Raw genomic sequence first — 24,955 nt, 5'->3', positions numbered from 1 at the left:
TCCTAGGGCAAATTAACAACTCCTGCAGAGAAGGGAAAATACTCTTATAATAAATCACTAGAAAAGTCAATGGCTTTTCAGGACTTCCAATACCAATCACCATCTTAAGAATCAAGTTGCATCATAACACTTACAAACTCTGTTGTACTAGAAAGCTCTCTGGGTGTTAGAAATGTTTGTAATCAGACTTAACTCTAAAATCAAATCTTTGTCATTCACCTTGAATAATGGGAATAAAATTTTAGAACCTGCAAAAAAATGTCAACTGTGAAAGTTTCCCTTTGTCTGATTTTGGAATGAGAAGTTCAAATCTTTAAGCTCTTTACATACAGCAAAAAATATTTCAACCTATGCAAAGGTTTAATTTCAATGTCTACTACATTAACATGTATTTATATATCAAAGCCAAATTAAATCCAAAGCCACGCATTTTTAAAATTCATTCAGAAAACTTTAGAAAGACAGCACTTGCTTACCAAATGCTTTATCACTATAGATTTTTCCCAAAGAAAAAAATCTTATTAAAAAAACTTTAATGTCTGACCCTTTCCTGGTGATAATGTGAGATCTGAACAAATATAGTGCTGGGTACTGTTACTTATTCTGGAAAGAAAAGCACAAAGAGGAGTCAGAGACTGCCTGTGCCTGTACAGATGCAGGCTATGGGCCTGAAGGGCTATAAAAAGATTTAAAGCCTTTAAGTCATGCCTGAGCTAACCTTGACTGGCCAATGACCCTGTTTACTACAGTACAGCTTAGTATCTGGCATGATAAAGAGGAACAAAGATACCACTGGGGCACATTTTCTTGAGCTGCAAAACTGAGATCTTGATGTGCTTCTGTTCAAGTAGGTAAATGCCTTCTGCAAAAGCAAAGGTGCTGAACGTGGAAAATAAACATTAGCATTGACTAATTATCTTTATGCACACAAGCCAAGTCTTGCGCTTCCTCTGAAACTAAAATAAGAACCGTGGAGCTGATGCAAGCAATACTGCAAGGTACTTGAGGAACCTAAATATTCATGAGTCTGGACTGACAGGGAGCAAATTCTTTGGAGCTCATCCCTTTGAGATAAGAGCAAAAATGCTCCTGCAAGAGCAAGTCATGCAACCCGGCCCTGAAGTCTGACGCTGTGCTGCCTGCACGCTGAGCAAAGCCAGAAGCTGAGTTTTCTTTGACTCCCTCCCCTTTATAAATCCTTCAGAAATCTCCAACCAGTTGCCGGCAGCCCCCGCTCTGCTCAAAGTAAGATAGTCACTGCTGTTACTATGAGCAGTTATCTTGTTTTCCTCATGTGGCAGGTTGAAATTGTGATGTCCTTGCTGGGCATGTTTTGCCCTCCGCTGTTTGAAACCATCGCTGCCCTAGAAAATTACCATCCCCGCATTGGGCTGAAGTGGCAGCTGGGGCGGATCTTCGCGCTCTTCCTCGGGAACCTCTACACATTTTTGTTGGCCTTGATGGATGATGTCAACGAAAAAGTAAGAGCTGAGCCAAAAAGCCATGGTCAAATAGCATTTCCCAGAGTTGAGGGTGAGCATACTCTGTCCTCACAGCCAGCAGGGACAATCACCCCTTCTGCAGCAGGTGCTTGCTCTGTTCCCAATCCTCTTGAGCAGTGCCCCAGGGAGACTCACCAAGCAGAGTCCCTGGCTTCTCTTTACAGACCTGAAAAGACCATACTTGTTGTCTTCCTATAATCACAGCATGTTAGGGCAATTCTATTTTTTTTCTCCATCTGACATTGTTTGCAATTTCTATTACTGCAGACCCTGAGGATACAGTTTATAATCCTCTTCCCCTGCCTCCCCTCCTTAACATTATCCTGGTAGCGTGTTGTGGGCAGATAACTGCAGGAAAGGATAAACGTCTAACTTATCCACAGAAAAAATTACTCTGTTTTAAACTGAGAAGAATTAGAAGAACCAGGGCAGTTTACTCTGCCCTGAAAAATTAAGGAGGAGGACTGGGTGAAGGCTACATCTGCATACAGGAGTCTTGAAGGAAGTCTGACTCCTCCACGTGCAGGGAGCATGCTGCTTGTTCCCCAAAAACTCATGGAGCCTTGACCCACTCAGCTGTTCCCCTGCTCCAGGCAAAAGAGGAGTTTCTGTGCTATTGCCAGCACTGTGACTCCATTGTGAACAGATGTTTATACAAGAGGTGGTAACTGCTAAGGAGCAGGGAGAAACTCAATGCCTTGGATTTCTTCAAGCACCTCCATGTTTTCTGATGGTTTTGTCTGGGGGGGTGTGGGTGTGTCTGTTCATTGCAGCTGGCAGAAGAGGATGTGGTAAAAAACATCACTCACTGGACACTGCTTGGTCACCACAATTCGTCTGCAGGGAATGACAGCACCGTCACCCCAGCTCCCCTTGACCCTGCAGACGTGCCCAGGGGACCCTGCTGGGAGACAACTGTTGGCATCGTAAGAAACCCATTATGTACCAAGTCTCTGTGTTGGTTTGGGATAGTCCATTTACATTTTTGCAACTGATGTCTTTAAAATTTCCAGGCTTGAAGTGTTCCTCACAAAGAGCAGGTATTTCCCCCACTCTCATACAGCATCACCAAGGCAATACCAGCCCTTGGCCACGGCTCTCAAGCCATGGTGGTGAAATCCTCAGCTGGAAGCAGCCAGGGCATGCACAGCTCTGAGGCACTGGCTGTGAAGAGCACAAAAGACCAGGCAGTCTGCAGCCACACCTGCACCATGTTCTTGTTCAGATCATGACTGTGCCTTTGAAGCAAACCTCTCTTCTCCATTTATTGTGGCACTGGTCCCAGAGAGGCTTTGGTGCAGGTGTAAAACCCAACCAGAGGACATGCCTCAGGAGAGCTCCTGACATGTCCCAATCAGTAATGCAGCATGGGGCCATGGGATGAAAGCAGAATTAGGCAAAAGTAACCCCCTTGAAAGGCAGACAGGGTGGCCTTCAAGTCCTCAGAGTTTCACCAGACAAATCCACCCTGCATTATTTACCTTGCACCAAGAAAATCTGCAGCCAGACTATGCACAACTTAAAAGGTAAAAGTAGCTGTTTACTGGCTGACAGAGATAGTTAGGGCTTGCCAAGCTACAAGGCTATGCATTCCTGTGCACACTCAAGGCATCTTCAAAAGCCAGGTGGTTCTCAGTCATGTGGGAAAAGACCAGCCACTGTCACCCATCAGAAGGAGCCGATCCTTGGTGCAGCTGAGCTGTCATTCAGCAGATCTTTGTTTTTCCCCCCTCATACTTTAAAAACCCTTCTTATAAGTCTATTTTCTTTTGAATCCTTGGGCCACCAGCTATTTCCACCCTATGAGTCTTCCTTCTGCCTGCAATTTTATCTTCTTTCTCTTGCACATCTCCTTTCTCTACACTTACACACAGCTCTTGTTTACAACTGAACAATTTTCTTAGGAGTCCACGTGAAAGTTATGGGGCTGAGCCATACCAGAGCAATGCACAATCAAACCAACTGAGGGCATATGTATATTTTACAGCAGCACTCCTGCAGCATTAGCATTCTGCTCCCACTTTCTGTGCTGCCACAGCATGCAGTGCAGTCAATAAAGCCAGCAGCAGCTATCAGGTCTAACAGCTATAACAGAGCTCGTGGCTCCCAAGCACAGAGGTGAAGCTTAAGCACTGCACAGTTTGAAAGCAGGCATGGAGTTTGCTCATGGCATGCTTTCCTGAAGATTATTGTCATATAAAGACAAATAGCTTAATAAAAAATACAGTCCTGAATGTGTTACTGAAATTATAGGAGTTAAATGGGTTTTTTCCTTCTTTTAAATTGCAGGAGTTCGTGAGGCTCACTGTGTCTGATATCCTGGTGACCTACATAACCATCCTGGTGGGAGATTTCATCCGAGCTTGCTTTGTCAGATTTGTGAATTACTGTTGGTGCTGGGACCTAGAGGCTGGATTTGTAAGTATCTTATAGCCCAGTCAGTATCTTATAGCCAAGAAGATAAAAGTAATTTAGGGCCATTTGGTCAAACACTACAAATGAATTTGTTTTGAATGCTTCCAGTGGCCATCTGATCTTGCTGGATAATTGGTATCCATATCACTATGGTATCCATAGTCTGCATCACTTTTCTGGGTCAATCAGCTCCATCCCAGTAAGAACTCTACAAAAATGCAGTTCTCCTCCCCATCTCAGAATTTTAAGACATAAAGCTGACTTAAGAAAGAAATAATCTGGTGTTCATTTAGTTCATATTTAGGGGATATAGAAGGGCCCAAAACCTTGGACCCTTCTATATCCCCTTTCAAAGCCCCAGACCTTCCTGTTCATTGGCCACCCTGGAGGCCCTGCTCTTCTCACAGCAGTGTCTCCTGATTGCTCCTGCAAGCTTCTGCTCCAGAAGCTCTAGAAGCTCCAGATTGCTCCTGGTGTTTCTTCTTCTGCAGTGGAACAAGGAGCATTTCCTTCCCCTCTCACGTGTGTCTAACACACAACAGCACTGAACTCTGGTATTCATAAAGGCTGCATTACAAAGCACTCAGTACTGGAGCTGCACAAAACACCAAATAAAATAATGGAGGGATGGAGGGAAGTCCATTGCTTCGCAGGAGAGGAAACAAAAGCAGATGGATTCAGAGATGAATATACCTTGCAAGATTACAAGCAGATCAGTGCACCCACTGCCTAGCTGTCATAGTGACAGGGCTCCCAGGAGTGGTCTGGAGAAGAGCAAAAAGGAGGGCTTTGGTCAAGGAAGAGCAGACAGGGCACAACAGGCATTTTGCTGCTTGTGCAGATCTTGTGTTTCTTCTGAGGGAGGCAGAGGACATTCCCCAGGGTGGCCTAGGAGGGTCCCCCCAGCAGCCAAGCAGCATGAAATTACTTCCATTGCTTGTGGAAAGATGGTTTGCTGATAGCCAACTAACCCAACCTAGCCAGGGACACCAGCACAATTTTCTATGTGTTTTTCTAATGCAGATAATGAATAAGCTTCTTGTTTAACCCAGCCTTCTCACCTAGGAATACTCAAGGCAGAGGACAACAGACACTGAAAGTTGTCTTTATTTTCATGCAAAAAAAGAAGCTAATATTAACTTCTAGCTGAAGATTTAAAGTAGAAATGGACCAGAATCAAAAGAACAAAGAAAACTGTTTACAGCCATCCCTTCCCAAAGCTGTGAGCAGTCAGCAAAGAAAGACTCTGACTAGACTCTCCTTGAGTTTTCATCATAAAGCACAAACATCTTCAACTTTATGAATTGCTGACAGTATTAAGTAAATGCAAATGCCATAAAAGACAGACATACTACATAGGATATTCCAAAGATATAAGAGCATCACTTACCATTTCTTAGAATTCTGTTTTCTGCATTGCAGTTAAAAAAAAAAATAGTTTTTTTTCAAGAAAACATAACATGAAAATCTTTACACAAAGTTTCATCTGCCAAAAGTCACCTAAGTTTTGTGCACACAAAAGTAGATATCTATAGAAGAAATAGCTTCATCATAGGCAAATCTAACAAAATAATAATTTATAAAGCAACAAATACTGCCACTAGATCAGACCAGCCTGTTCTGGACCTGCCACCATTAGCACCCACATCAGATAGGTAAAATACTGCATTATATGGAGCAATAGATCGGAGAGCACAGAGTAAAATGTTACCTAATACCCATCAGGTCATATATTCCCTTGTATTTCTCTCCCTTTTCCCTGTGTTTCTGTTCTTCAGCAGCTTGGACCCAGGGACACGGACATAATCCAGCATAGCATTTGCCTTCCAGCTCATAATTATCACTGCCTCAAGATTCAATATTTTACCAGGGTGGAACTGTAAGTCCATAGCCAGGCACCAGCTGGAGTTTAAACGTGGTCCCGTGCCATGCTCACAGCTGGTGTCATATTAGCAGAGAGAGAGAAACACAGAGCAGATCTAAGCACCGCCATCTATCTTAGCAGTTTTCAGGAAGCCAAGAGAGAAGGAGCAGTAGCTCCAGTTCTGCTTTCCCCACCCTGCTGCTGCTCATTCAAGCAGTGTGCACGCAGCAGGAGCCCTCCCATGAAGCTCTGCTTGCCAGCTTTAAATAAGCATCATGCACCCAGCAGAAACCCAGCAGGTACCTCCAGCAACAGCACGCTTTCCTTTCTTTCCCCACACAGCCGTCCTATGCAGAGTTTGACATTAGCGGCAACGTTTTGGGTTTGGTTTTCAACCAGGGAATGATTTGGTAAGATAATTTCCTTTTATTTTATTTTTCATGTTATTGAGAAAACCTGTTAGTGGAGTTAGAGAGCTTCCAGGCCAACTAGATAAACCTCTGGGTTCTGTTTTTTCTGATCAGCTTTCTGTGCTTAACTATAAAAGCGTGTCTCTCTCCTCTGGTTACATTCACCTAATATTTTCCAAGCCATCTCCAAGAAATTTTTGTCACAAGCTGAAAAACTTTGCAACCCCTGAGCAGTCTGAGGCCTTGCTGCTCTCAGTGAGGGGGACCATACCTGCACCTGTGGGTGCAGGTGACTTCTGCTGTGGGGACATGTTGGTAGCACCTATCAGCCTGCTCAGCCTTTGTTTGTGAGCAAACTTGTCACCACACAAACACCTCCTTTTCTGTTCTTGAAAAGAGTAAACCTTCCAGTCTGTCAAAAAACAGCTCCTGTCCTTCTCTTTTCCTTTTCAGGATGGGATCCTTTTACGCCCCAGGGCTCGTGGGTATAAACGTGCTGCGCTTATTAACCTCCATGTATTTTCAGTGCTGGGCTGTTATGAGCAGCAATGTCCCTCATGCAAGAGTCTTCAAAGCATCCAAGTCTAACAATTTTTACATGGGATTGCTGCTGCTGATCCTCTTCCTCAGCCTCCTGCCTGTGGCTTACACCATCATGTCCCTGCCTCCCTCCTTTGACTGTGGACCTTTCAGGTATTACCAAAACACCAAAAAGGATGTTTGTGTCCTCTGGTACATGGGAACAAAATTTTCATTTTTGCTTTCATGTTTTGAAAGCAAAATTCTCATATTTTCATGAAGTTAGAAGGACTGGACTCCAGCAGAGATGGAGTCTCAGTCCCAGAAAAAAACCCCAAAAACCCAACTGGAGTATCCTAAAGGCTCTTTGGAACATTGAGGAAACAAAATGAGTCCAAAGGATGTATTTTATATGTTGACTTTAGTTGGCAAATAGCAGGAAATGGATAGGGGTGAGCTGTAAAATTACTGCCTTTTTTCCCCTTCTTTGGTGTTTGGGGTTTTTTTTAATGTTATGGGGTGCTTTTTTTCTTTTAATTAGGACAGAATCAGCACTGCACAAAGCATTCAGTGGACTGGATTAACGTGCCAATAAAATCTAATTTGATTGAATAACGCCATTTCCTGGGCTTGCTGAATCTGACTCAGCAAGGAGCCAGCTTGGAACAAATTGTTCTTGTAGATGTTTTGGGTTATCTGCTTGCTGATGGAGAATGACATCAGAAAGCTCAAAGACTCTGGGGAAAGGCAAGAGACCAAAATACCCTCAGTTCTCTAACAAGGACAGGTGTCAACGAGTAATGTCAGAAGATCTGACAAGTAACTTGTTGCATGCACACTATCATTGGGATATGACTAATCTGCAATGTGAAAGAGCTATTTCAATTCCCAATCAACCCTTCAAAAGCCACTCAGCCTGATTCAGACCCTTGGCAGCTCAACTGAAAGCTCAGCTCTCCTGAGCTCCTGGCAGTAGATGAGGTTGGGATGCTGTTTATCCAAGTTTTCTTTATTGACTCTCAACATTGAGACAGAGAGTCCAACACCCTCCTGAGGGGAATCCTGCAAGCTCCCAGGAGGCACCAAGTCTAAATGGGAGGGATAGCCCTGATGGTGTTGAATTCCCAGACCCAAAGATGCTGGGGAGAGAAAAAGGTCAATTATATAATCCAGCCCTTTACAGATTTGTTCTTCTTTCATACAGAATACTCTCATCTGCTTCATCAATCCCGTTTGAAATTACTCTTTCACTGAGTCTCCTATTAAGCAATAATCACAGCTTGCTATTTTTGTCATTACTTAGCAGCTCTTCAAGTTGGCTCATTATTTCAGAAAGCTGGAATTTGCATATGGAAAGTCATCTCTACCATGAAAAGGCCAAACTTAACAAGATATTCATCAGAAATATGTGGTTACTGCAGTCTGTAGGGTTTTATCTATTTCAGAGGGGTAAATAGTCAGGACTCATAAAGGAGTCAAGCGTGGAAATAAATGTATTGACTCCAGGAGCAAGTTGGCCTAGCAAAGATTAATTGTATAGTCAATGAGGGGAGAGAGTGAGGGAATGAATGAACCAATAGATAATTTCAAATAAAGGCATTTTAAACTCCTTTGAAGCCTTCAGCAAGCTGATGTTCATTGAAAGAGAGGTGAAGCATGCTGCTTAGCACTATGAGACTATGGGGCATTTTGTCCCTCCAGAGGATACCTACACTCCTTAACTGGCTGTTTGTCTTCCCAGTGGAAAGAAAAGGATGTATGATGTCATTCAAGAGACCATCGAGCTTGATTTCCCACTTTTTGTTGCCAAGATCTTCAGCTATTTGGCAAATCCAGGACTGATCATACCTGCAATTCTGCTCATGGTGTAAGTTTTCATTGCAATATTACATGCCTGGCTTGGGGGAGAAGGTTGGAAAAAAAGTTCTGGTATATTAGTCAGGTCTAAATACAGGTTCTGCTGAGATAACAGCATGGATTAGAGCAGACACATGCTCCCTACACCCCTTAACTTTGCCTAACCCAATTTCCCAAAATTTAATTACCTGACCCAATTAAACACAACTTTGTGGATGAAATACATTGCTGACAGAGGCCTTGTAGATATCTAAGCTGTCACAGCTTCCATATGAAAAATTTTCTCTAGCCAGCAGGAAATAAATGGTCAGTCTCAGCCTGGTGCCTTTTGGAGAAGCAATTTCTGTCACAGCTGGTGGTATTTAGAGCACAGCCAAGACAGGGCATTCAAAAATTACATGTTCCAAAAATATGAAGAGTTGTGAGCTTTGTTTGGGTTTGGGGGGTTTTACTTCTTCATTTTCCAAGTAATACATCTGGTATTTGTTTTAGTGCCGTTTGATCATTTCAGCTTTGAAATCAAACTTAAATCCCCAGCACCTTCATCAGTATTAGGATTAGTTCTCCTTTTATTTGAAAATATATTTTTGGCACTGTTCTTGAGGCTTTACAAAGCTATCAAAATGAGTAGGAGGGCTGTGGCCGAATTCTGTAGGCAGTTCTGAGCACTTCAGACTAATCAATGGGAGATGGGGACAGAGCTGGGGAGCCTGATGCATACAGAGATTCCTGTTCTGACTCTTTCTGGGGTGTCCACACATTGGAGATGAGCCTCTGGGCTGATCCTTGGGCACTGTGATGCTTCATCCTGCATAGCTACACTGAAGGTAATGCCATTAAATTATATAGAATACTAGTTCCATACAAAGTTTCTTATACAAACAACCTGAGAAAAATCCTAAATAAACTGAAAATGACATGTCATCCCTCTACCTGCCTTAAACTACTTGCTCTTTTTAACCACAAAAGGATGATCAGGTACTGTAAATTCTGCAGGCAGATCCTACACCTGTACAGACCAGAGCAGGTCAGTGCAGAAGACAAGAAGTCTCACACCACACCCCAGCATGGCCAAGTATATATTGAATTAAAAACTCTGGCCCTGTGGGCTTCACAGCAGCACTGGCAGATACTACTGCAAACACAAAACGAAGACTGCAGAACACCCCAAATGAGCCACCTTAACAAAAGGGCTGCAGGCCAGGTTTCTGAGGCTTTGATGCAACCCTGAAAAAAGCTGATGGGAGAGAGCAATATCTTTGAAAATAATGGGGTTTTTTTTCCAGTCACAATCTCCTGCCCTTTCCTCCACTGACAGCTGGGAAAAGTAACAGCACAAATTCCGTTTATTTGTTGAAGAGACACCTTTTATCACACCTTCCCAGTGCTGGCAATTCCCACACCACAGCTTTACCATCAGTCCAACTCTCCTCAAGACACAGTTTTGTTTCTGCCCTGACTCCCCTCAGAAAACTGAGAGATACCTTATGCCCATTTTACCCAAAACATCTCACTTTCTAGCCAGATGCACTGCCTGTATGTATTACACACTTGCGATTTCCAGCTCTTCAGCTCCCAAGAGAGTCACAGCCCTAAAGAAATGGCTTTCCTCGTGGTGCCTGGACCAGTCAGACCTACGGCCCCTTGGCAGCAGCTCTCACATGCCCTGAGAGCATTGGGTGCCTTGCAGAGGCACTGATTGTTATCTACGTGCTCACCTTGCCTGTGATAATCCCAGACAAAATCACAGTGAACAAACAAGGTTGTTTCTTAAGGCTTTGGCCCTTTTCTCTCTTCCTTTTCAGTCAAGTGCCCAATTTCCTGCTTTGTCTCTGAAAATCTTCAACTTCTGCTGTGGTGCTGACAGGCAGACAGCGTTAAGCTGGAACTAGTCTCTGTGATGAACCCCATCCAGTTTTCCAAGAGGCTGAAACCAGGGAAATGCAAAAGCTTCATTTAGTCCTGATGAGCATGGAGCCACAAGCTCTCAAAGCAGCAGGCAAGGCAACCTGTAATCCAGCCTAACTAAAAATAGCCTCTACAAAGAGCAACAGGTGGATCATAAATGGACAGTCTGTTAATTTTGATTGCAATCTCTCAAAAAATGTGTTTTCCACTCACTATGGACTGAATTTAAGTAATTTTCTCTAGCCATGACAACCCCTTCTCTTTTATCCAGGTGCAATCCAAAATGTATCTTCTATTTATTTCGGTTCTTAGCTCCTGGTTCCAAACAATGATGGGGTCCAGTGAGTGACATGGGTCAAGCTTACTGTCCTGCTTTTAACTGCCCAAGGACAAGGGAAATAGGAAATACAGAGAAAGAAGTATGAAAGATATTGTGTCCATGGGCACATAACCTAATCCCAGTCAGGCTGAGAGTAGGATTTAAAGCTGTGGCCTGTAGAGCTTCCTGGCAGAAGATAGAAGCATTTTACTGTATCAAGAAGGGGGAAAAATTAAAATTCCTCTGCTAGAAAAGAACAGCAACCCACAGTCTCCCCAGAAGTGGGGAAGCAATACATCAGAGAAGAGGGGTGCCAGGGTGTCATCGTTTAAACCCACTTGGAAATTAGGCACTACCCAGCTACTTGCTCAACCTCTTCTCTCTCTCTCCAATCCTGGTGGAATGAGGAGGAGAATTAAAGAAAAACTTGCAGATTGAGATAAGACCAATTCAATAATCAAAATCAAAGTAAAATATAATAATAATGGTAAATTATAATAATAATAAAAAGGGAAAAATAAGTGTCACACAATACAGTTGCTCACCACCCACTGACTGATGCCAGACCCCCCTTGCCAACACCAGATTGGCCCCTGTTAAAGGTAACCCCCCTTATTTGTGCACCAGGCATGACATTGTATGGTGTGGAATATCCCTTTAGTCAGTTCAGGTCACCTGTCCCACCTATGCTCCCTCCCAGTTTCTTTTGTGCACCTCCTCACTGGCAGAGCTGGAGACAAAAACAAAGGTCCATGCTCAACTTAGGATAAACAAGAATTAGCAAAACGAAAATATCAGTGTGTTATCAACATCATTCTTATTCACAGCCCTGATTACAAAGTAGTATTTTCTAGACAATGAGCTTGATAACATAAAAGAAATAAAACTATCACACCTTTACAGAAGAACAAAAAGAAAAACAATTTCCAAGAGGATTTGCAGGACAGAGAGCCTAGATCACCAAGACTGAGTTTTGGGTTAATGTTAGACAAAAGGAAACAAATGTGTTTCCTCTAAACAGACCCCTGTAGAAAGGCAATCCTAAGCACCACTTCCTGATCTTCCACCTGGAAACCCACATGCCACTACAAGGTGCCTTGCTGGGCTTAGGGTCAGGCACTCAATTGATGAAATCATTGAGTCTGGTTTGAGTTGGATGAACCTGGGCTGGAGCAACACACACAGCTTATGAACTGTCAGGAAACCATTTTTCTTTCCCTGCCTTTGTTTTCCTTCTATAAGAGAATTTTCTACTTTATTAAAAAAAAAACAAAAAAAACAAACCAAAACAACTATAGCAGTGAACTGAATGGCTGGTACTTTTCCTGGTAATGGCTTGGAGTCACTGAGCAGATGATAGTTATAACTCCACAAAAGCAGGAGGGAACATTTTTTTTACTACCAAGATATTACTGGCTGGTGAGTGTCAGAGGTGGCAAGACAGACCCAGACACCTGGGCATGTTTTAAAGCACAGCCTCCCTGTGTGCCAGAGGCTGGCAGCCAGCATGCCCTGTCCCATCCCCACTTGCCTCTCAGTTCCCTCCAGCTTGGCTCAGCTTTCCCCTGGCTTTGGCATGCCCTTTTTGGAGAAGAGAGGATCAAAACAAAAGCCCATGGCTCTGCTCCAACCTGGCTTCTTCTTGCCCTCAAGGGCCCTGTCCAGGGATAGAGGATGCAGCTGTTCCTTGAACACTGCTTTTCAGGAGAGTTGTCAAGGCCCTATTCTACCACTATTTCCCTGGTTTTCCAGTTTTTCCTAAGGTCCCTGTGTTATGTGGTAGCAGTTCCATTTCAAGGCTGGTGCTTGGTTTCCCCAAGGTTGGTGCAAAGGAAGCAGAGAGAGCCCATGGCCAGCCAAGGTGGAGGCACAAGGGCAGGCTGGTCATTTTTCTTCTGTTTGATAGAACTGAGCTTTGGATGGGCTCAGCCTGTCTTGGCTAACCATGCCACAGTCAGCTCAAATTTTTACTAAACCTTGAGCTTCTAAAAGAAGTTTGGAGACAGCTGGTGGGAAAATTAAGAATTAGAGGGTAGGCAAAAAATTACATGTTCCTTCCTTGTGAAACTTTCTCTTTCCCCTAATCATATCGCTACAGCAACATGTTTTCTTTTCTAGCCTCACCATCTATTACCTGAATGCTGTGTCTAAAGCATATCAGCGCGCCAATGCAGAGCTGAAGAAGAAAATGCAAATGGTAAGTACTGATCTGGCAAAACCACCTTTGAAATACCATGCACTTAAATCTTGATGCATAGCACACAAGAAGATGACATATTTTATGCTTGTTCAATCCCCTCTGATGGCATTTAATGTCTAGCTGTGCAGAGTGGTCACATCCCATAATAGTCTGCTATTTCATACATCAAAACTACAGTTGGCTTTGCCATAAACTGTGGTTTTTACCTACAAGAATAAGTTACCTCAAAGTTCAGACAATGCTTTGGTGTCTGAGATTTCCCAGGAACAATGACAAGCCCATGAAAACCACACCCATTTTACTGGCACGAGACAGGATCCAGGCCAAGGAAGCAGTGCCACATAAAGCAAAACATCACATAAAGCAGAGACTGGTGCAATATTAAAAGTGAGGATGTGAGCACTGAGAAATGGTACTCCACAAATTACATTCAAATGCTCAAACTCAGAATCAATCACTCGGCTTAAAGGAAGTGTCCTGGTGCAAAGGGCACCCTTGAGTACTGAAGGAGGTGAATCTGTGCTACAGCACTCTCAGATTTTGGGGCATTCAATTTCACACTGCACAACCTGGCTGGGATCAGGGCTAAAGGTATCACAAAGCAGGACTCAGCCCTATACAAAAGTACAGATTCCCTCCACTATCCAGAAGAGAATCTTTTGTAGCCCTAAATGTATGCAAATAATGTCAAAGCCAGCCCTACAGCCCATCCCTGTGCTGCCATACCCTCTTCCTCTGGCATTTATCCCTGACACCCTCTCTCACAAGGGGCTCACATTTAAAACTAACCAATACACCAGAGAGGGCAGATTGGTAGCTGTAAGGACACACAGACAGCCTGATGGACCTAAACCATGTTATCTGCAAGTGCTTTAGCCTAACTGGAGCAGACCCACTGTTTTCCAGTCCTGTGTGGGATGTACTTTCTTTCCTGGAAACACCTGATCACTGGACCAGGATTCAGCACCTTGAACTTGGCAAAGAGATTCATTCATAACAACAAACACTTAGCTAGGCAAACACAACATCAGGCCACCATTTCCCAGATTACACCTGCAGTTTTTAACTAAACCCAATGTTTTTTATTGATGCAGCAACGAGAAGAGGAGAAAAACAAGAGAAACAACAAAGCCAGTACAAACCCTATGCTGCAAGATCTGGAGGATTTACTTACACCAAGTACGAAGACTGAAAGCCCCCCCAAACAAGCAGAAGGTAAAAATTGAAACAATCTCCCCATAACACTTCCAAAAGGGCTCATTTAGCCACCAAAGTGACTGGTAGGATTGAGAAACTGGAGGGATACACCTTAGGAAGGGATTGGATGAGTATCACTAGCACATGTCTTGTCCTGTTGCAGAAGTCTACCTGCCAATGGACACTCAGGAAGGACACATTTTTAGACTGGATTATATCTCACACAGGCATGTCACAGTGGGAATTGTAATCTAAAATTATGATTCACATCCCAGCTATTAACCATGCTGTTCATGAAACCAGCAATTTATTCTGGGAATAGTGTTTAAACACAGTGTTGTTTCAGGGCTGGTGAGTTGAGTCAGACTTTTTCTTCCTGAGTTGAGCTTTTCATTGGAAAATTCATCATGAATGAGGCAGAAACTTTTCACAGGATTGGGTTAAGTCTTAGGGTAATTAAATGCATGCTCTAAGATCTGCTGGGGAGGTGCATGGGCAGAAGGAATCAGGAGGAGGCATTAGCACCAGGATTGGGTCATTTTCAAAGAAAATGGATTCTCCAGGCTCAATCTCAACCAGCCACTTCCTGACTATCAGAGCCTCTGGCTCTCACTTGTGAAAATCAACTGAAAGATTTTGATTTTATCCTGGTACATGTGAGAAAAGCAGACTAGTGCCACCATAACCCCCTTGAATTTGATGGGCTGAGACAAAACTGGAAGACTCAGAGCAACCCAGGTCAGATCCTCTCCAAAGCAGACTCAAGGCATTCATTTAAATGGATATAGTGCTGGCAGTGTTTTGAATGCACTGAAAATAAAGACTAAAATAAGGATTTACCCACTACACCCCATGCCTAGGTGTGTGCCAGCATGGTTGGTAGGATTATTGTGTTTTATCAATGCTTCTTTAGGAAGCTGAAAAGAAGGGTTGGGCAGCAGAGACACGTAATGGCTGTTGAGCTGTGGGGGAGAACATTCTTATTCCTGGTTCCTTCACTCAGATGCTCAAACACAAATCCCCAGACACTCTGGTCATTGCACAGAAAAGAAACAGCAGCCACTGGGGAGAGGATGAAAGGCAGTCCTTGCTACAAAGAAAATAACATTCATAATCTTTGCTCTAGACAAGAAAATAGAGTCTCCAAATGGATCCAGCCCTGCCAGGAAACCAGGCAGAGGAGAAGCCCTGGCTGGCAGCCCCATGGTCGGCGGGAGGGGAGCAGCATTCACCCCGCCATCGCCAGTGTTTGTGACACAGCCATGGACACTGGGCATTCGGGCACCCTACCCTGGCCAGCCCAGGCCATGGGGACACCCCCTGGGACCAGTCCCTGGAAGGGGGAGAGGGCAGCCACGCTACCCACGAGCTGCTCGATAACCTCAGCAAAGTTTCTCCTGTCTGACACTGAAATAGATGTGCTGCATGAACTGCTGGAGCTTTGGTAGGAAATGATTCCCGCATGCTGGACATCCCCTCGTGGTGCTCTGTATCTACCCAACACTCTCTAATACAGATTTGTTTAGACACTTAGGAGTACTTCTGAGTTGTTACCCCCAAAGGCTGTGCTGATTTTGATCCCAAGGGAAATGGGAGGCAGTCAGAACAAAGATCAGCCGTGACATTGCTGAAATGCTTCACACAGGATGCAGGCCTGTGGCCACTAACTTGCTCTGTGGAGCAAGTGCTTGCCAGTACTTTCAAAGGCTTCTTTAATTAATAAAAGTGGTGTGACTTTACCTGTCATTTAAACAGAGGTTTGTTGTGGGTTTTTTCAGTTGTTCCTCTGCCTGAAGAATTTAGTGTTCTTATTAAAAATGGAATGTCCCTGCTCAGCCACAAGGAAGATACTACAAGGAGTAGAAGATTCCTATCAGTATAAGATTCCTATCAGAGGAATTTGGCAGCTGCATTTTGTCCCTTGTCACAGTTTTCCTATGTTCTACCTCCTCCAAACTTTCATCTTTTAGTCTCACCTCCACTTTCTCTAGGTTCCCACTCCACTCCTCTTTTCACAGTCTGTTGACAGCAGCTTGGACCATTGTTTCAATCCCTGGATATGATTCCTAGTCTGGCAACACTACCCAGCACAATTGAGAGACTAACAGTGCCTTGGCCTAGTTTCTGATTATAACAATTTAGAAATTCCTGTTGCTATTTAAGAACAGTAGAGAAGTACTTCCAGGAGACAGAAGCAAGACATAAATAAAAAGAGACTTCAGAATTTCTTCAAAAATGAAATCATTGCATTTTGCTTTCAAATACAGCAAAGTCAATGGGTTGTTTCTAGAAACAGCTGTTCCTGGTGTACAGCTCAAAGTCAGTTTGGCTGTTCCCAGGACACTGCTGTGGTCAGGGTTGGTCATTCTCCCATGGAGCCTCCACCTGAGAAGCTGCTCATTGGATTTATTTCCTGGGCTTGGAGGGACATTTCTCTGATCTGGGTCCCACAGAAAATGTCTTGGCTTGCCTCTTTACTGTTAGAGTTGCTGGTGCAACATAGGTGTGGTGAGCTCTCTGCAGAGATACCCATTCACTGAACTGGACACAAGTCAGACAAGAGAAGGCCTTTTCCAGGAGACATCCTTCCTTGGAGGTATCCATATTGGTCAGCAAGTGCTGGGGGAAGGTGTTCCCAGCCTGCCAACTCAGAAGGATGTCACAGAAACAACACAGTGTCCTGATTTTGGCACAGCCTGTCTGCCCTGCAGACTCTGGTATCTTAGGGACTGGTTGCATATCAAGGAAGAGCACTCTCCTACTCTTCACTCCTCAGCTCTCACTGAAACACAATTTGGAAAGGGGAGAATGTGGCTTCAGATCTCACTCACCTCTGCTGGCAAACTGAAAGAGGCTGGAAGCATGTGTGTGCATACATGCCCGCACACATATAAAGGCAACAAGAAGCATTATGAAGAAGACATAAAGAACTCCAGACAGGTTTTGAAAACCAGAGAAGCAGAGGCAGACTTAGACCAGATTAGTAACCCTTACAAGACTTGAATACTCTCTGAATCAGGCTCCTGAATCAGACCAGCAATAATATGGAGCATTCCAAAGCACTGTGTCATCTCTGGAGCACACAACTGCCCATTAGCTAATTACTCCTTCAAGGCTTGTTTATCTCTAATTATAATACATTAGGCTCACCCATTGATCAGTGTCTGTTGCAGGCTCAGAGACTCCAGGATACAAGGGTGATATTATCAGCCAATTCCTGCAGGCCAGTGGCAACTCTCTGCCCTGAATCCAATCCAATCCAATGTGGGGTCCTCTGTCAGAGCACAAGAGTCATCAAAGGTGTAAAAATGCCAACCCTCAGTCCTCATATTAATTGAAATGATTATTTATCTCTTGGAGCTTTGAGTCCATTTACCAGTTATTCACATGCAACTGAAGGTTAAACTCCACAAATCACTGGAATATTCAGTAGTGTTTGGTTTCATTCCTATTTTTCTATTGCTAGAAACAGCAAAAAGCCCTTGTCTGAACATTGATTTCCAACCCCCTAACATTTGTTGAAAGACTGTATCCATCCCAATCTTCCTCCAGGGCTCAGTCTAACTTCAAGGGGAAAGAGGAAAAAAAAAAGAGAAAACCTCAGTGGTGAGTACTGGGAACCTCCTAGTAACATCTCTCACAGCTCTCAGCTTGCATTCATAGATCACTGGAAGAGCCCTCTGCATTGCAAATTTTTCTCATCTTGTACTGCCACTAGCTCAAATGCTGCAGCCAAGAGGTTTTGGTAAAAAAAAAAAAAAAACACAAGGAAATATCTAAGCTTAATAATTTTATTATTCTTCTCATCAGAGATTTGTTTTTAAACAGGCAGCTCTCATGGGCATCAGTTTTTAGTTTGCATGGCCAGGCAGAGCATCTGCTCAGTGTTACTAATAATCCGGAACCTCAGCAAAATAAAAAAATTTAAAGGGCAATTTTGCAAAACACGTGGCTAAACATGAACTGTGAAGGGGATAACAATGTGCACTCCTCTCTTTTAGGGTTGAAAATATAATTCAGATATTTCTATCATAAAGTGTCCAGCTGTATATAAGATAAGGTGCTTTCTGTACTCTCAATGAACAAAAAACAGTAGAAACCATTAAGCAGGTTTGCTCATAAACCCAGAAAAGAATGCAAAGAATACATTGATTTTGTATTTGATACCAAGGCACCTTAGGTTCTCCAAAGCAGAAAAATCAGCTTTTTGCTGCAGAAGGACAGTAAGTTCTTTTCAAAAGGGAACCTTGAAACACCTGAACTTGTATTTTTAGGTGGCCTTTATGAAGCTTTCTAAGGAGAGAAAGGGAAACAAGCAGTGGATGTCACCACTACTGACAGCACTCTTTTTCCTGATGACCTCACGTATCCTAAACAAGCAGTCAAGATTGTCTTGAGCTTTTATCCTCTTCTCCTATAGCTAACCCTGCACTATGACAAAGCCATTTATCACACATTCTGAACCTCCACAGAAATAGAATTGTCACCTTGCTTGAAAATGTGAGCTGCAGAAGTCTTGTGTGTCACCCATCTCTGTTCTTCTTCGGAATCTTTCTCTGCTCATGGATAGGGGAGAGGGTTTTCTCATACCAGTTAACAAGCCAGAGCTCTGGGGATAGATTTGTAGTTTCTTTCAGGGTGCTGAGGAGGGTTTTCAGCTGCACATCCAGGCTAAAGAAACCTCTCACCTACAAACAGGCTCTAGACACCACAAGAGCCATCATAGGGACAAAGAACACAACACCAATTTCCCAGATCTACCCTAAAATGATTCCTCTGACAAATCTAGGTAAGAAAGACAGCCAAAAACCACTTCCCAGAGAAAATTTCTGATGATGGAGACTGGGATTTTATCAGTTTATTCTGCCCCACAAGCTTGAGGAGCCCCAAGAGCTCCTGTCTGGCTGGGCAGGAGCTCCATCAGTGCCAGTCTGGGAATATCCACCTTCAGGGAACTGAGCAAAGGACACTGGTTAGGTCAGACATGAGGCAAATTCTAAAAAGATTCTGCTTTAAAGGTCTAACCCCAAAAAACCACTTAAGTATCTGTTTCCTCACAGGAATTAACAGCTTAAATACAGTGTTGTGCTCATTTGTAGAGACTTAGCTCTTTTCTTTATATCTTTGGCTTATAAAAGGCACCAGAACCTTAAAAAAAAACCCTCAGGAAATATAAGCAAGAGACAGATAAAAAAGAAGCTTCAGAATTTCTCTAAAATTCAGGTGGTTGAGTTTTGCTTTCAAATACAGAAAAGCCAAGAGGTTATTTCTAGAAATAGCTGCCCCACTCAAAGGAGGACATTCACAGACTGGCACTGGCAGAAGCCCAGTGAGGCAAGGTCCCTGCCAGTGTCAGGAGCACCAGAGCAGCTTCTATGCTGGTGAAGATGCCCTAAGAATTAATGGAATGTCCTGTGGACCCTTGCCTTGACCCCAGCAGGCCATGGGTACAACAGCAGGTCTCCCACCTTCCTGCTCCCCCAGCATGTTCAGACCCCTCCCTGCACTCTCTGCAACCACGAATCAGTGCTTTTGCTGGCACCAAAGCAGGTCAGACAGGGACCTTTGATCCTCACCCCACCACCTCTCTAAATCACATCCCTTCAAAGTAAAAATGTCCTGGATAAAGAAAAAAAAAACCTGAGTGCTTGCCAAAAGACTTTAAATTAGTGATTCCCCCCATTTTTGATTCATGTTGCATGCAATGTTATCAGCTCTCCAGCCTGACAGCCATGGGGATTTTTTTGCTCTCTGTCATGGTTTTGCCCGAGCCCTGAGGCAGCAGCTTGTCCTTTGGCAGGTGGCAGCCTGGCTTCATCTGCAGCCAAGGCTTTATCACTCCCAAATGCTCAGATTCAGTTTTCCCCTGGGGAAAAAAGTGACTTTGAAACCCCAGGATTTTAGGTCCTGGCCCATTTCTCACACAATGTAGTCATCAGTGCTAAATCAGAGCTCAGCCTTGTGTTTTAAATGGACTGTACCAACACAATGCTGGGCTGTGTTGAGCTAATGCAGGCAGGCTTGGCTCTGCTGCAATCACAGGACACAACTCCCAGGGGTCCTCTTCCATTCCAACATCTATAAACATCCAAACCCAGTTGTGAGCATTGTCTCTAAATCTTAAATTGGTACCACATGGTGCTACTCAGAGAACACCCAGGTTCTCCATGACCTCAGCAAATAAAGGCCACCAACCTCCCACGTATCAGGAGACAGTCTGGGTATGCCTGTATCCACACAAGCACTGAGATCTAGATAAATGGATTTTTAAAATGTTTCAGAATCTATATTATTTTCTGCACCACTCCTCCATGATTGACAGCAGAACGAGAAAGCACTGAAGCACAGAGATTTCACTCTGCAGCTGCCGCTCCAAGCACACAGGTGGAGGAAAGAGAGCTGACAGGCACCCAGGGATGGGTGGATAGACAGATGCCATTTCCCAGCAGGCAAAGGCTTTATGTGCATCAGCATCAAACCTCCATGCAAAGACCCAACTGGCAAAAGTCACTTGAAGGTGGCAGAGAAGCCAAGGGGAGGAGAGGGACAACCACTGAGAGTCTTCCTCACCTCCTGGGGACCAGACCAGGCAGGAGAACAACAGTGGGACACAAGAATCCCCAGTGCTGATCTCAGCTGTGCTCCCTGGAGGCTCATGTCTGAGGAACAAGAGTGGGATTTAGCATCCTTTAACCCAGCTCACAGAGCTGGGAAATCTGAAGGGTATGAAATTCAATAGCCCTGCACCTGCCTTAGGGCACACTGCACCCACCACAGCTACACAAGGCAGTGAAAAAGCTGTGCAAGGAAACAGCTGCAGGATATAAAAGCAGCAGAGCTTCTCCATTCAGAACCGAGCAGTGCTTGCAGAAACTGCCAGTGCCATCCCTCTCCTGGCAATGCGGGAGAGAGAAAAAATAACTTCAGCTCAGTTGAAAATAAAATGAAAACAACCATAGCAGCACTGTTACCTGGACTGCTAGAGGATAGACAAACCACCACAGTGATCAAGTGTACAGATCAGGTTAGTAGGAGGTGGAACATTATTTTAATGGTGTTACTAACTCATTTTTCCAGGGAAGAGCAGCTGCAGAAACACCCCAAGCAGCTGAGTTCTCCCTCTTCCTCCATTCTCCCTCCCTCAAAGCAAAGTTGTTTGGGGGAGCCAAGGCTTGCCTCCTACAAAAGCCTGCAGATCCAAACCTTCGTCTAATTAAGAAACATTTCACACATATGGGACTTCTGGGTTTTTTTGGATAGCAGCAGCAGCAAATAATTCAGTGCCTTGGCAGATATGTAGGATCTTCAAAATATGAAGGCTATTATCAGATTTATTTTAATAAGGTGCCTGAAGGGCTCAAGGCCAGGAAGACAGGAAAAAAACCCCAAAACACTATAATAAAAGCCATGTCTTTTTCATTAGCCAGAGCACTTTGCTACAGCAGCTTGGACAGAGCAACACAAACACTGCCTGAACACCAAGGGAGCTTCACTGCCACCACAGCAGCACCACTGCAGCTTGCAGGTCCCCCAGCTCCATCTGCAGCTGCTGCAGTGGCCAGGGCTGCAGGGCTTTTGCAAAGGGCCCTGGCAAACTCAGCTTCTGCTCCCCAGGAAGCCCTGCAATTTCTGGAGGAAGAGGCTGCAAAAGCATTTTGATACTGCATTTGCAAACATAACAAATGAGCCACTGGCAAGGTTTTCTTCACAAGCAGTTGCAGCTCTGCCTGTGGAACTCTCCACAGTTTCTGCCCAACTTTCCCCACCTCTGCCATCATGCCCACATAGGATGGGGTTGTGCCACAGCCACAGAGAGCCAACAGTGGGGAAACATCTGCCTTAGCACCACCCTGAGCATTGATCCATGGACAAAAGCAGTTCCTTTGTGCAGAAGTGGTGGAAATCTCTTGTAATCCATCTCCAGGGAAAGCCCAGTGTCACAAAGATGCCCTTTCAGTGCTTTATGTCCTCCTCAGCACCTATGCCAGTAACATGGAGGGTAAGTAGCTTTTAAAGACCTTTAGCTGGCTCTGAGGAGCTGAACTAGCCCTGCTGGAATAGGACAAGTCACCACCTGGGTATGCCACACTACCATGGTGCCACTGAAGCCAAGTACCGTATATGAACTGGTTATCCACCAAACAGCCAAAACCATCACATTTGCTCACAGTACTCCTCCAACCCAATGTCCAGAAGGAAAAACAAATCTCCACCTAAAATAAAGGGTTTCCTCTTTCCTGCCACCACCAGACCTCGATTTCAGAGGACAGAACATAGAAGGCAAGGCAGAGCCTCTGGAAGTAAGGTCTGGTTTAAACTATTTGTGAAACTGCTGTTCCACCTGGCCTTCCAGGTGAGCAGGGAGCCTCTGGGCAGTTTTGGGGGCTCCACAACACCCAGATGCATCCTAGACAGCGTCCCTTAAATCTCATCTAACCAGGAAGATGTGCCAAGCACATGTTTGCCACAGGGGTCCCTGTGGTACCAGCAACTACTGCCTAAACAGCTACCACAGCTGCTGAGCTCGCCCAGCCTAGGAGAGCAAGGAGGCAGCTGCTCTGTGCCTGATGCCCACCCTGCTCCACTCTGGCTCACACTGCACCGTGGGAGGCACTCATTGCTCACCTCTGTATTTTGTGTTGCAATTATCTTAACAGCAGAAAAACAGTACCTACCAAATGGATGCTAGAAGACAAGGTCAATCCACTATTCTTGTAATGATAGAAGATTTAAGATAAAATTTAAAGAAAGCTTGACACTTACCGTAAGAGAGCAAGCTCCATCCTTGAGATCCTGGGGGAGACAACACAGGCCACAAAAGAATGGCTTCACAGAGCACTCATCCCACCTGGGGACCATGCAGAGTTGATAACTTGGCTCATTTTAAATCACAAGTTGCAGATTTGACATTTTAATGAAGTTCCTTCTTCTATATTCAAGGTATGGTTTGAGAAATCCCAGTTCCCATTTTGAAACAATAAACACAAACATGCAGCTTTCACAGAACAAAAATAAAATATAAAATGAGCACAGGCAGCATAGGAATCAAGCAGAAATCCAAGACAGGCTTAGGGAAAAGAATTATGACTTAAAATTTGCCTCAAAACTTTTCAAAGGACTTGAGCCCTTGAAGTCAGAAAAACAAGTTGCTAGACTTCTCAGCCCTACTGAAAGAGGTGATGAAGAACCCCTACCTGCTTACAGCACACAGACAAGGTGGGTTTGCCTCACAAAGCCGAGAAGAAAAGCCAACAAACAGCACATTCACTCCTTCCCCACACCAGTCCTTGTGAGAAAATGGTAGGAGACACTTCAGCCCGTGGCACCTGGGGCTCGTAAAACCTTACCCAGCTGGGAGCAGGAATGAGGCTTAAAGGAGCCTTCTGAAAACATGCTGCAGAGAGGAAGTGGTAGTGTCTTTTTTTTTTTTTTTTAATCTTTCCTCTCAAATTAGAGCCTTTAACAGCAAAATAACAAGTGAGAGAAAATGGTTCACACCTGATTCCCTCTCTGCATGTGCTGCTTAATTTTTTCATATATAAACAAGGCCAACAGGTGCAGTGAATTGTATACCTGGGAGCTTTGGGAGTACTAGGGAGAAGATGAACCACTCTAGAAAATGCTGGAAGCAATAAACCAAAGAGGAAAGATGAGTTAGAAGCATGGCTTTCCAACATGGAGTTTCTTCAGCTTGGAGCACTCACAGCCAGCGGCATTCCACACTTGCTCCCTTAGGGAAATTACAGTCAAGATCAAGGTTTGCAGCTCAGCATGGAGGCAAAAAGTTTAACACTCAGACACTTCGAGAAAAATAGTAGGGTTTCGGTCGTTTGGGGTTTTTTTAGGTATCTTATGGTCCTGAAGAGACGGCACCATTCTGGTACAGGGAGGCCAAAAAGCCAGGTGAGGGGCAGCTTTGTACCTTCCCTCCCCGGGTCTCCGCTCTGCCCAGCCCTCCTGCCACGCGGGGAAAGCAGGATCCACAGCCCCATCTACTGGGCACTGGGAAGGATCCACGCACTCGTATTTTGCACTTGTGCAAGGCACCACCGCCATCCTCCTGTCACCTGCCAGGTGGGAGCGATGCTGGGGTGTCAGCCTGCTCCCAGAAAGCCACTTGTGTCACCATGCCAGTGTCTGACGGAAAATGCTGGTAGCGTCACCCTGACCCGGTTCAGACCCAAAAGGCAAACCATTGAGACCACCTCCTTCACTCTGAGCAGCCCCCGGGCTCTCAAGAAGTTAGGCGGCAAACACTTTGGAACCAGTTCCTTGGGCAATGCTAATTCAGCATTCCAGGTGAGAGCCTGAGCTTCCCAGCAGCTTTCCTGTGTGGCTGCACCCTAACACTCCCAGCTGCAGCACAGGGAGGAGCAGTGCCAGCACGCCCTCGTATGGCAAAAGCTTGCCATTCTTTGGCACAACTGTGTGCCCCGTGGCAGAGCAGCTCTGTTTTGAGCTGTGCCACACCTGTCATACTGAGCTCCCTGCTTTGCAAAACCCCTATACCTGACTGACCCACATACCTGGTGGGAGGGTGCACAGTCCCATTGAGCAGCCACAATGTTGTTTCAGTCCTCAGCATCCAGCTCTGGCCCATTCAATGGACCCTGTTCCCCTCTTCTGAGCTGCTAAAACCCAAGCCCCATACCAAGGGTAGTGGGCACAGGCTGTCCCTGTGCACTGTGGTGTTGTCACCTTATTGCAAAAGTTCCGTACCTTCTCGGTGATTTCGCAGGGGCAGCTCCTTGCAGCACTGACTCC

At 44.6% G+C, this 24,955-nt stretch overlaps 1 protein-coding gene across 1 annotated transcript in view; it reads left to right on the top strand.

Annotated features, from left to right (window-relative positions):
• TMC2 (transmembrane channel like 2) overlaps positions 1 to 15,736 on the top strand; it is a 30,690-nt gene extending 14,954 nt beyond the window's left edge. Inside the window, exons 12-20 of the mRNA XM_066571940.1 lie at positions 1,302 to 1,481; positions 2,276 to 2,428; positions 3,792 to 3,920; positions 6,124 to 6,191; positions 6,645 to 6,884; positions 8,452 to 8,577; positions 12,913 to 12,991; positions 14,089 to 14,209; positions 15,318 to 15,736. Coding sequence (XP_066428037.1) covers positions 1,302 to 1,481; positions 2,276 to 2,428; positions 3,792 to 3,920; positions 6,124 to 6,191; positions 6,645 to 6,884; positions 8,452 to 8,577; positions 12,913 to 12,991; positions 14,089 to 14,209; positions 15,318 to 15,571 — 1,350 coding nt within the window. The 3' untranslated portion in view covers positions 15,572 to 15,736. The remainder of the gene's footprint in view (positions 1 to 1,301; positions 1,482 to 2,275; positions 2,429 to 3,791; positions 3,921 to 6,123; positions 6,192 to 6,644; positions 6,885 to 8,451; positions 8,578 to 12,912; positions 12,992 to 14,088; positions 14,210 to 15,317) is intronic.
• The last annotated feature ends 9,219 nt before the right edge of the window (positions 15,737 to 24,955 follow it).

Source organism: Molothrus aeneus, chromosome 1 (genome assembly GCF_037042795.1).
Source record: "Molothrus aeneus isolate 106 chromosome 1, BPBGC_Maene_1.0, whole genome shotgun sequence".
In the NCBI taxonomy this organism is placed as follows: domain Eukaryota; kingdom Metazoa; phylum Chordata; class Aves; order Passeriformes; family Icteridae; genus Molothrus; species Molothrus aeneus.
Note: the sequence above shows the minus strand (reverse complement) of the source record. Positions and strands in the feature narration are given on the sequence as shown.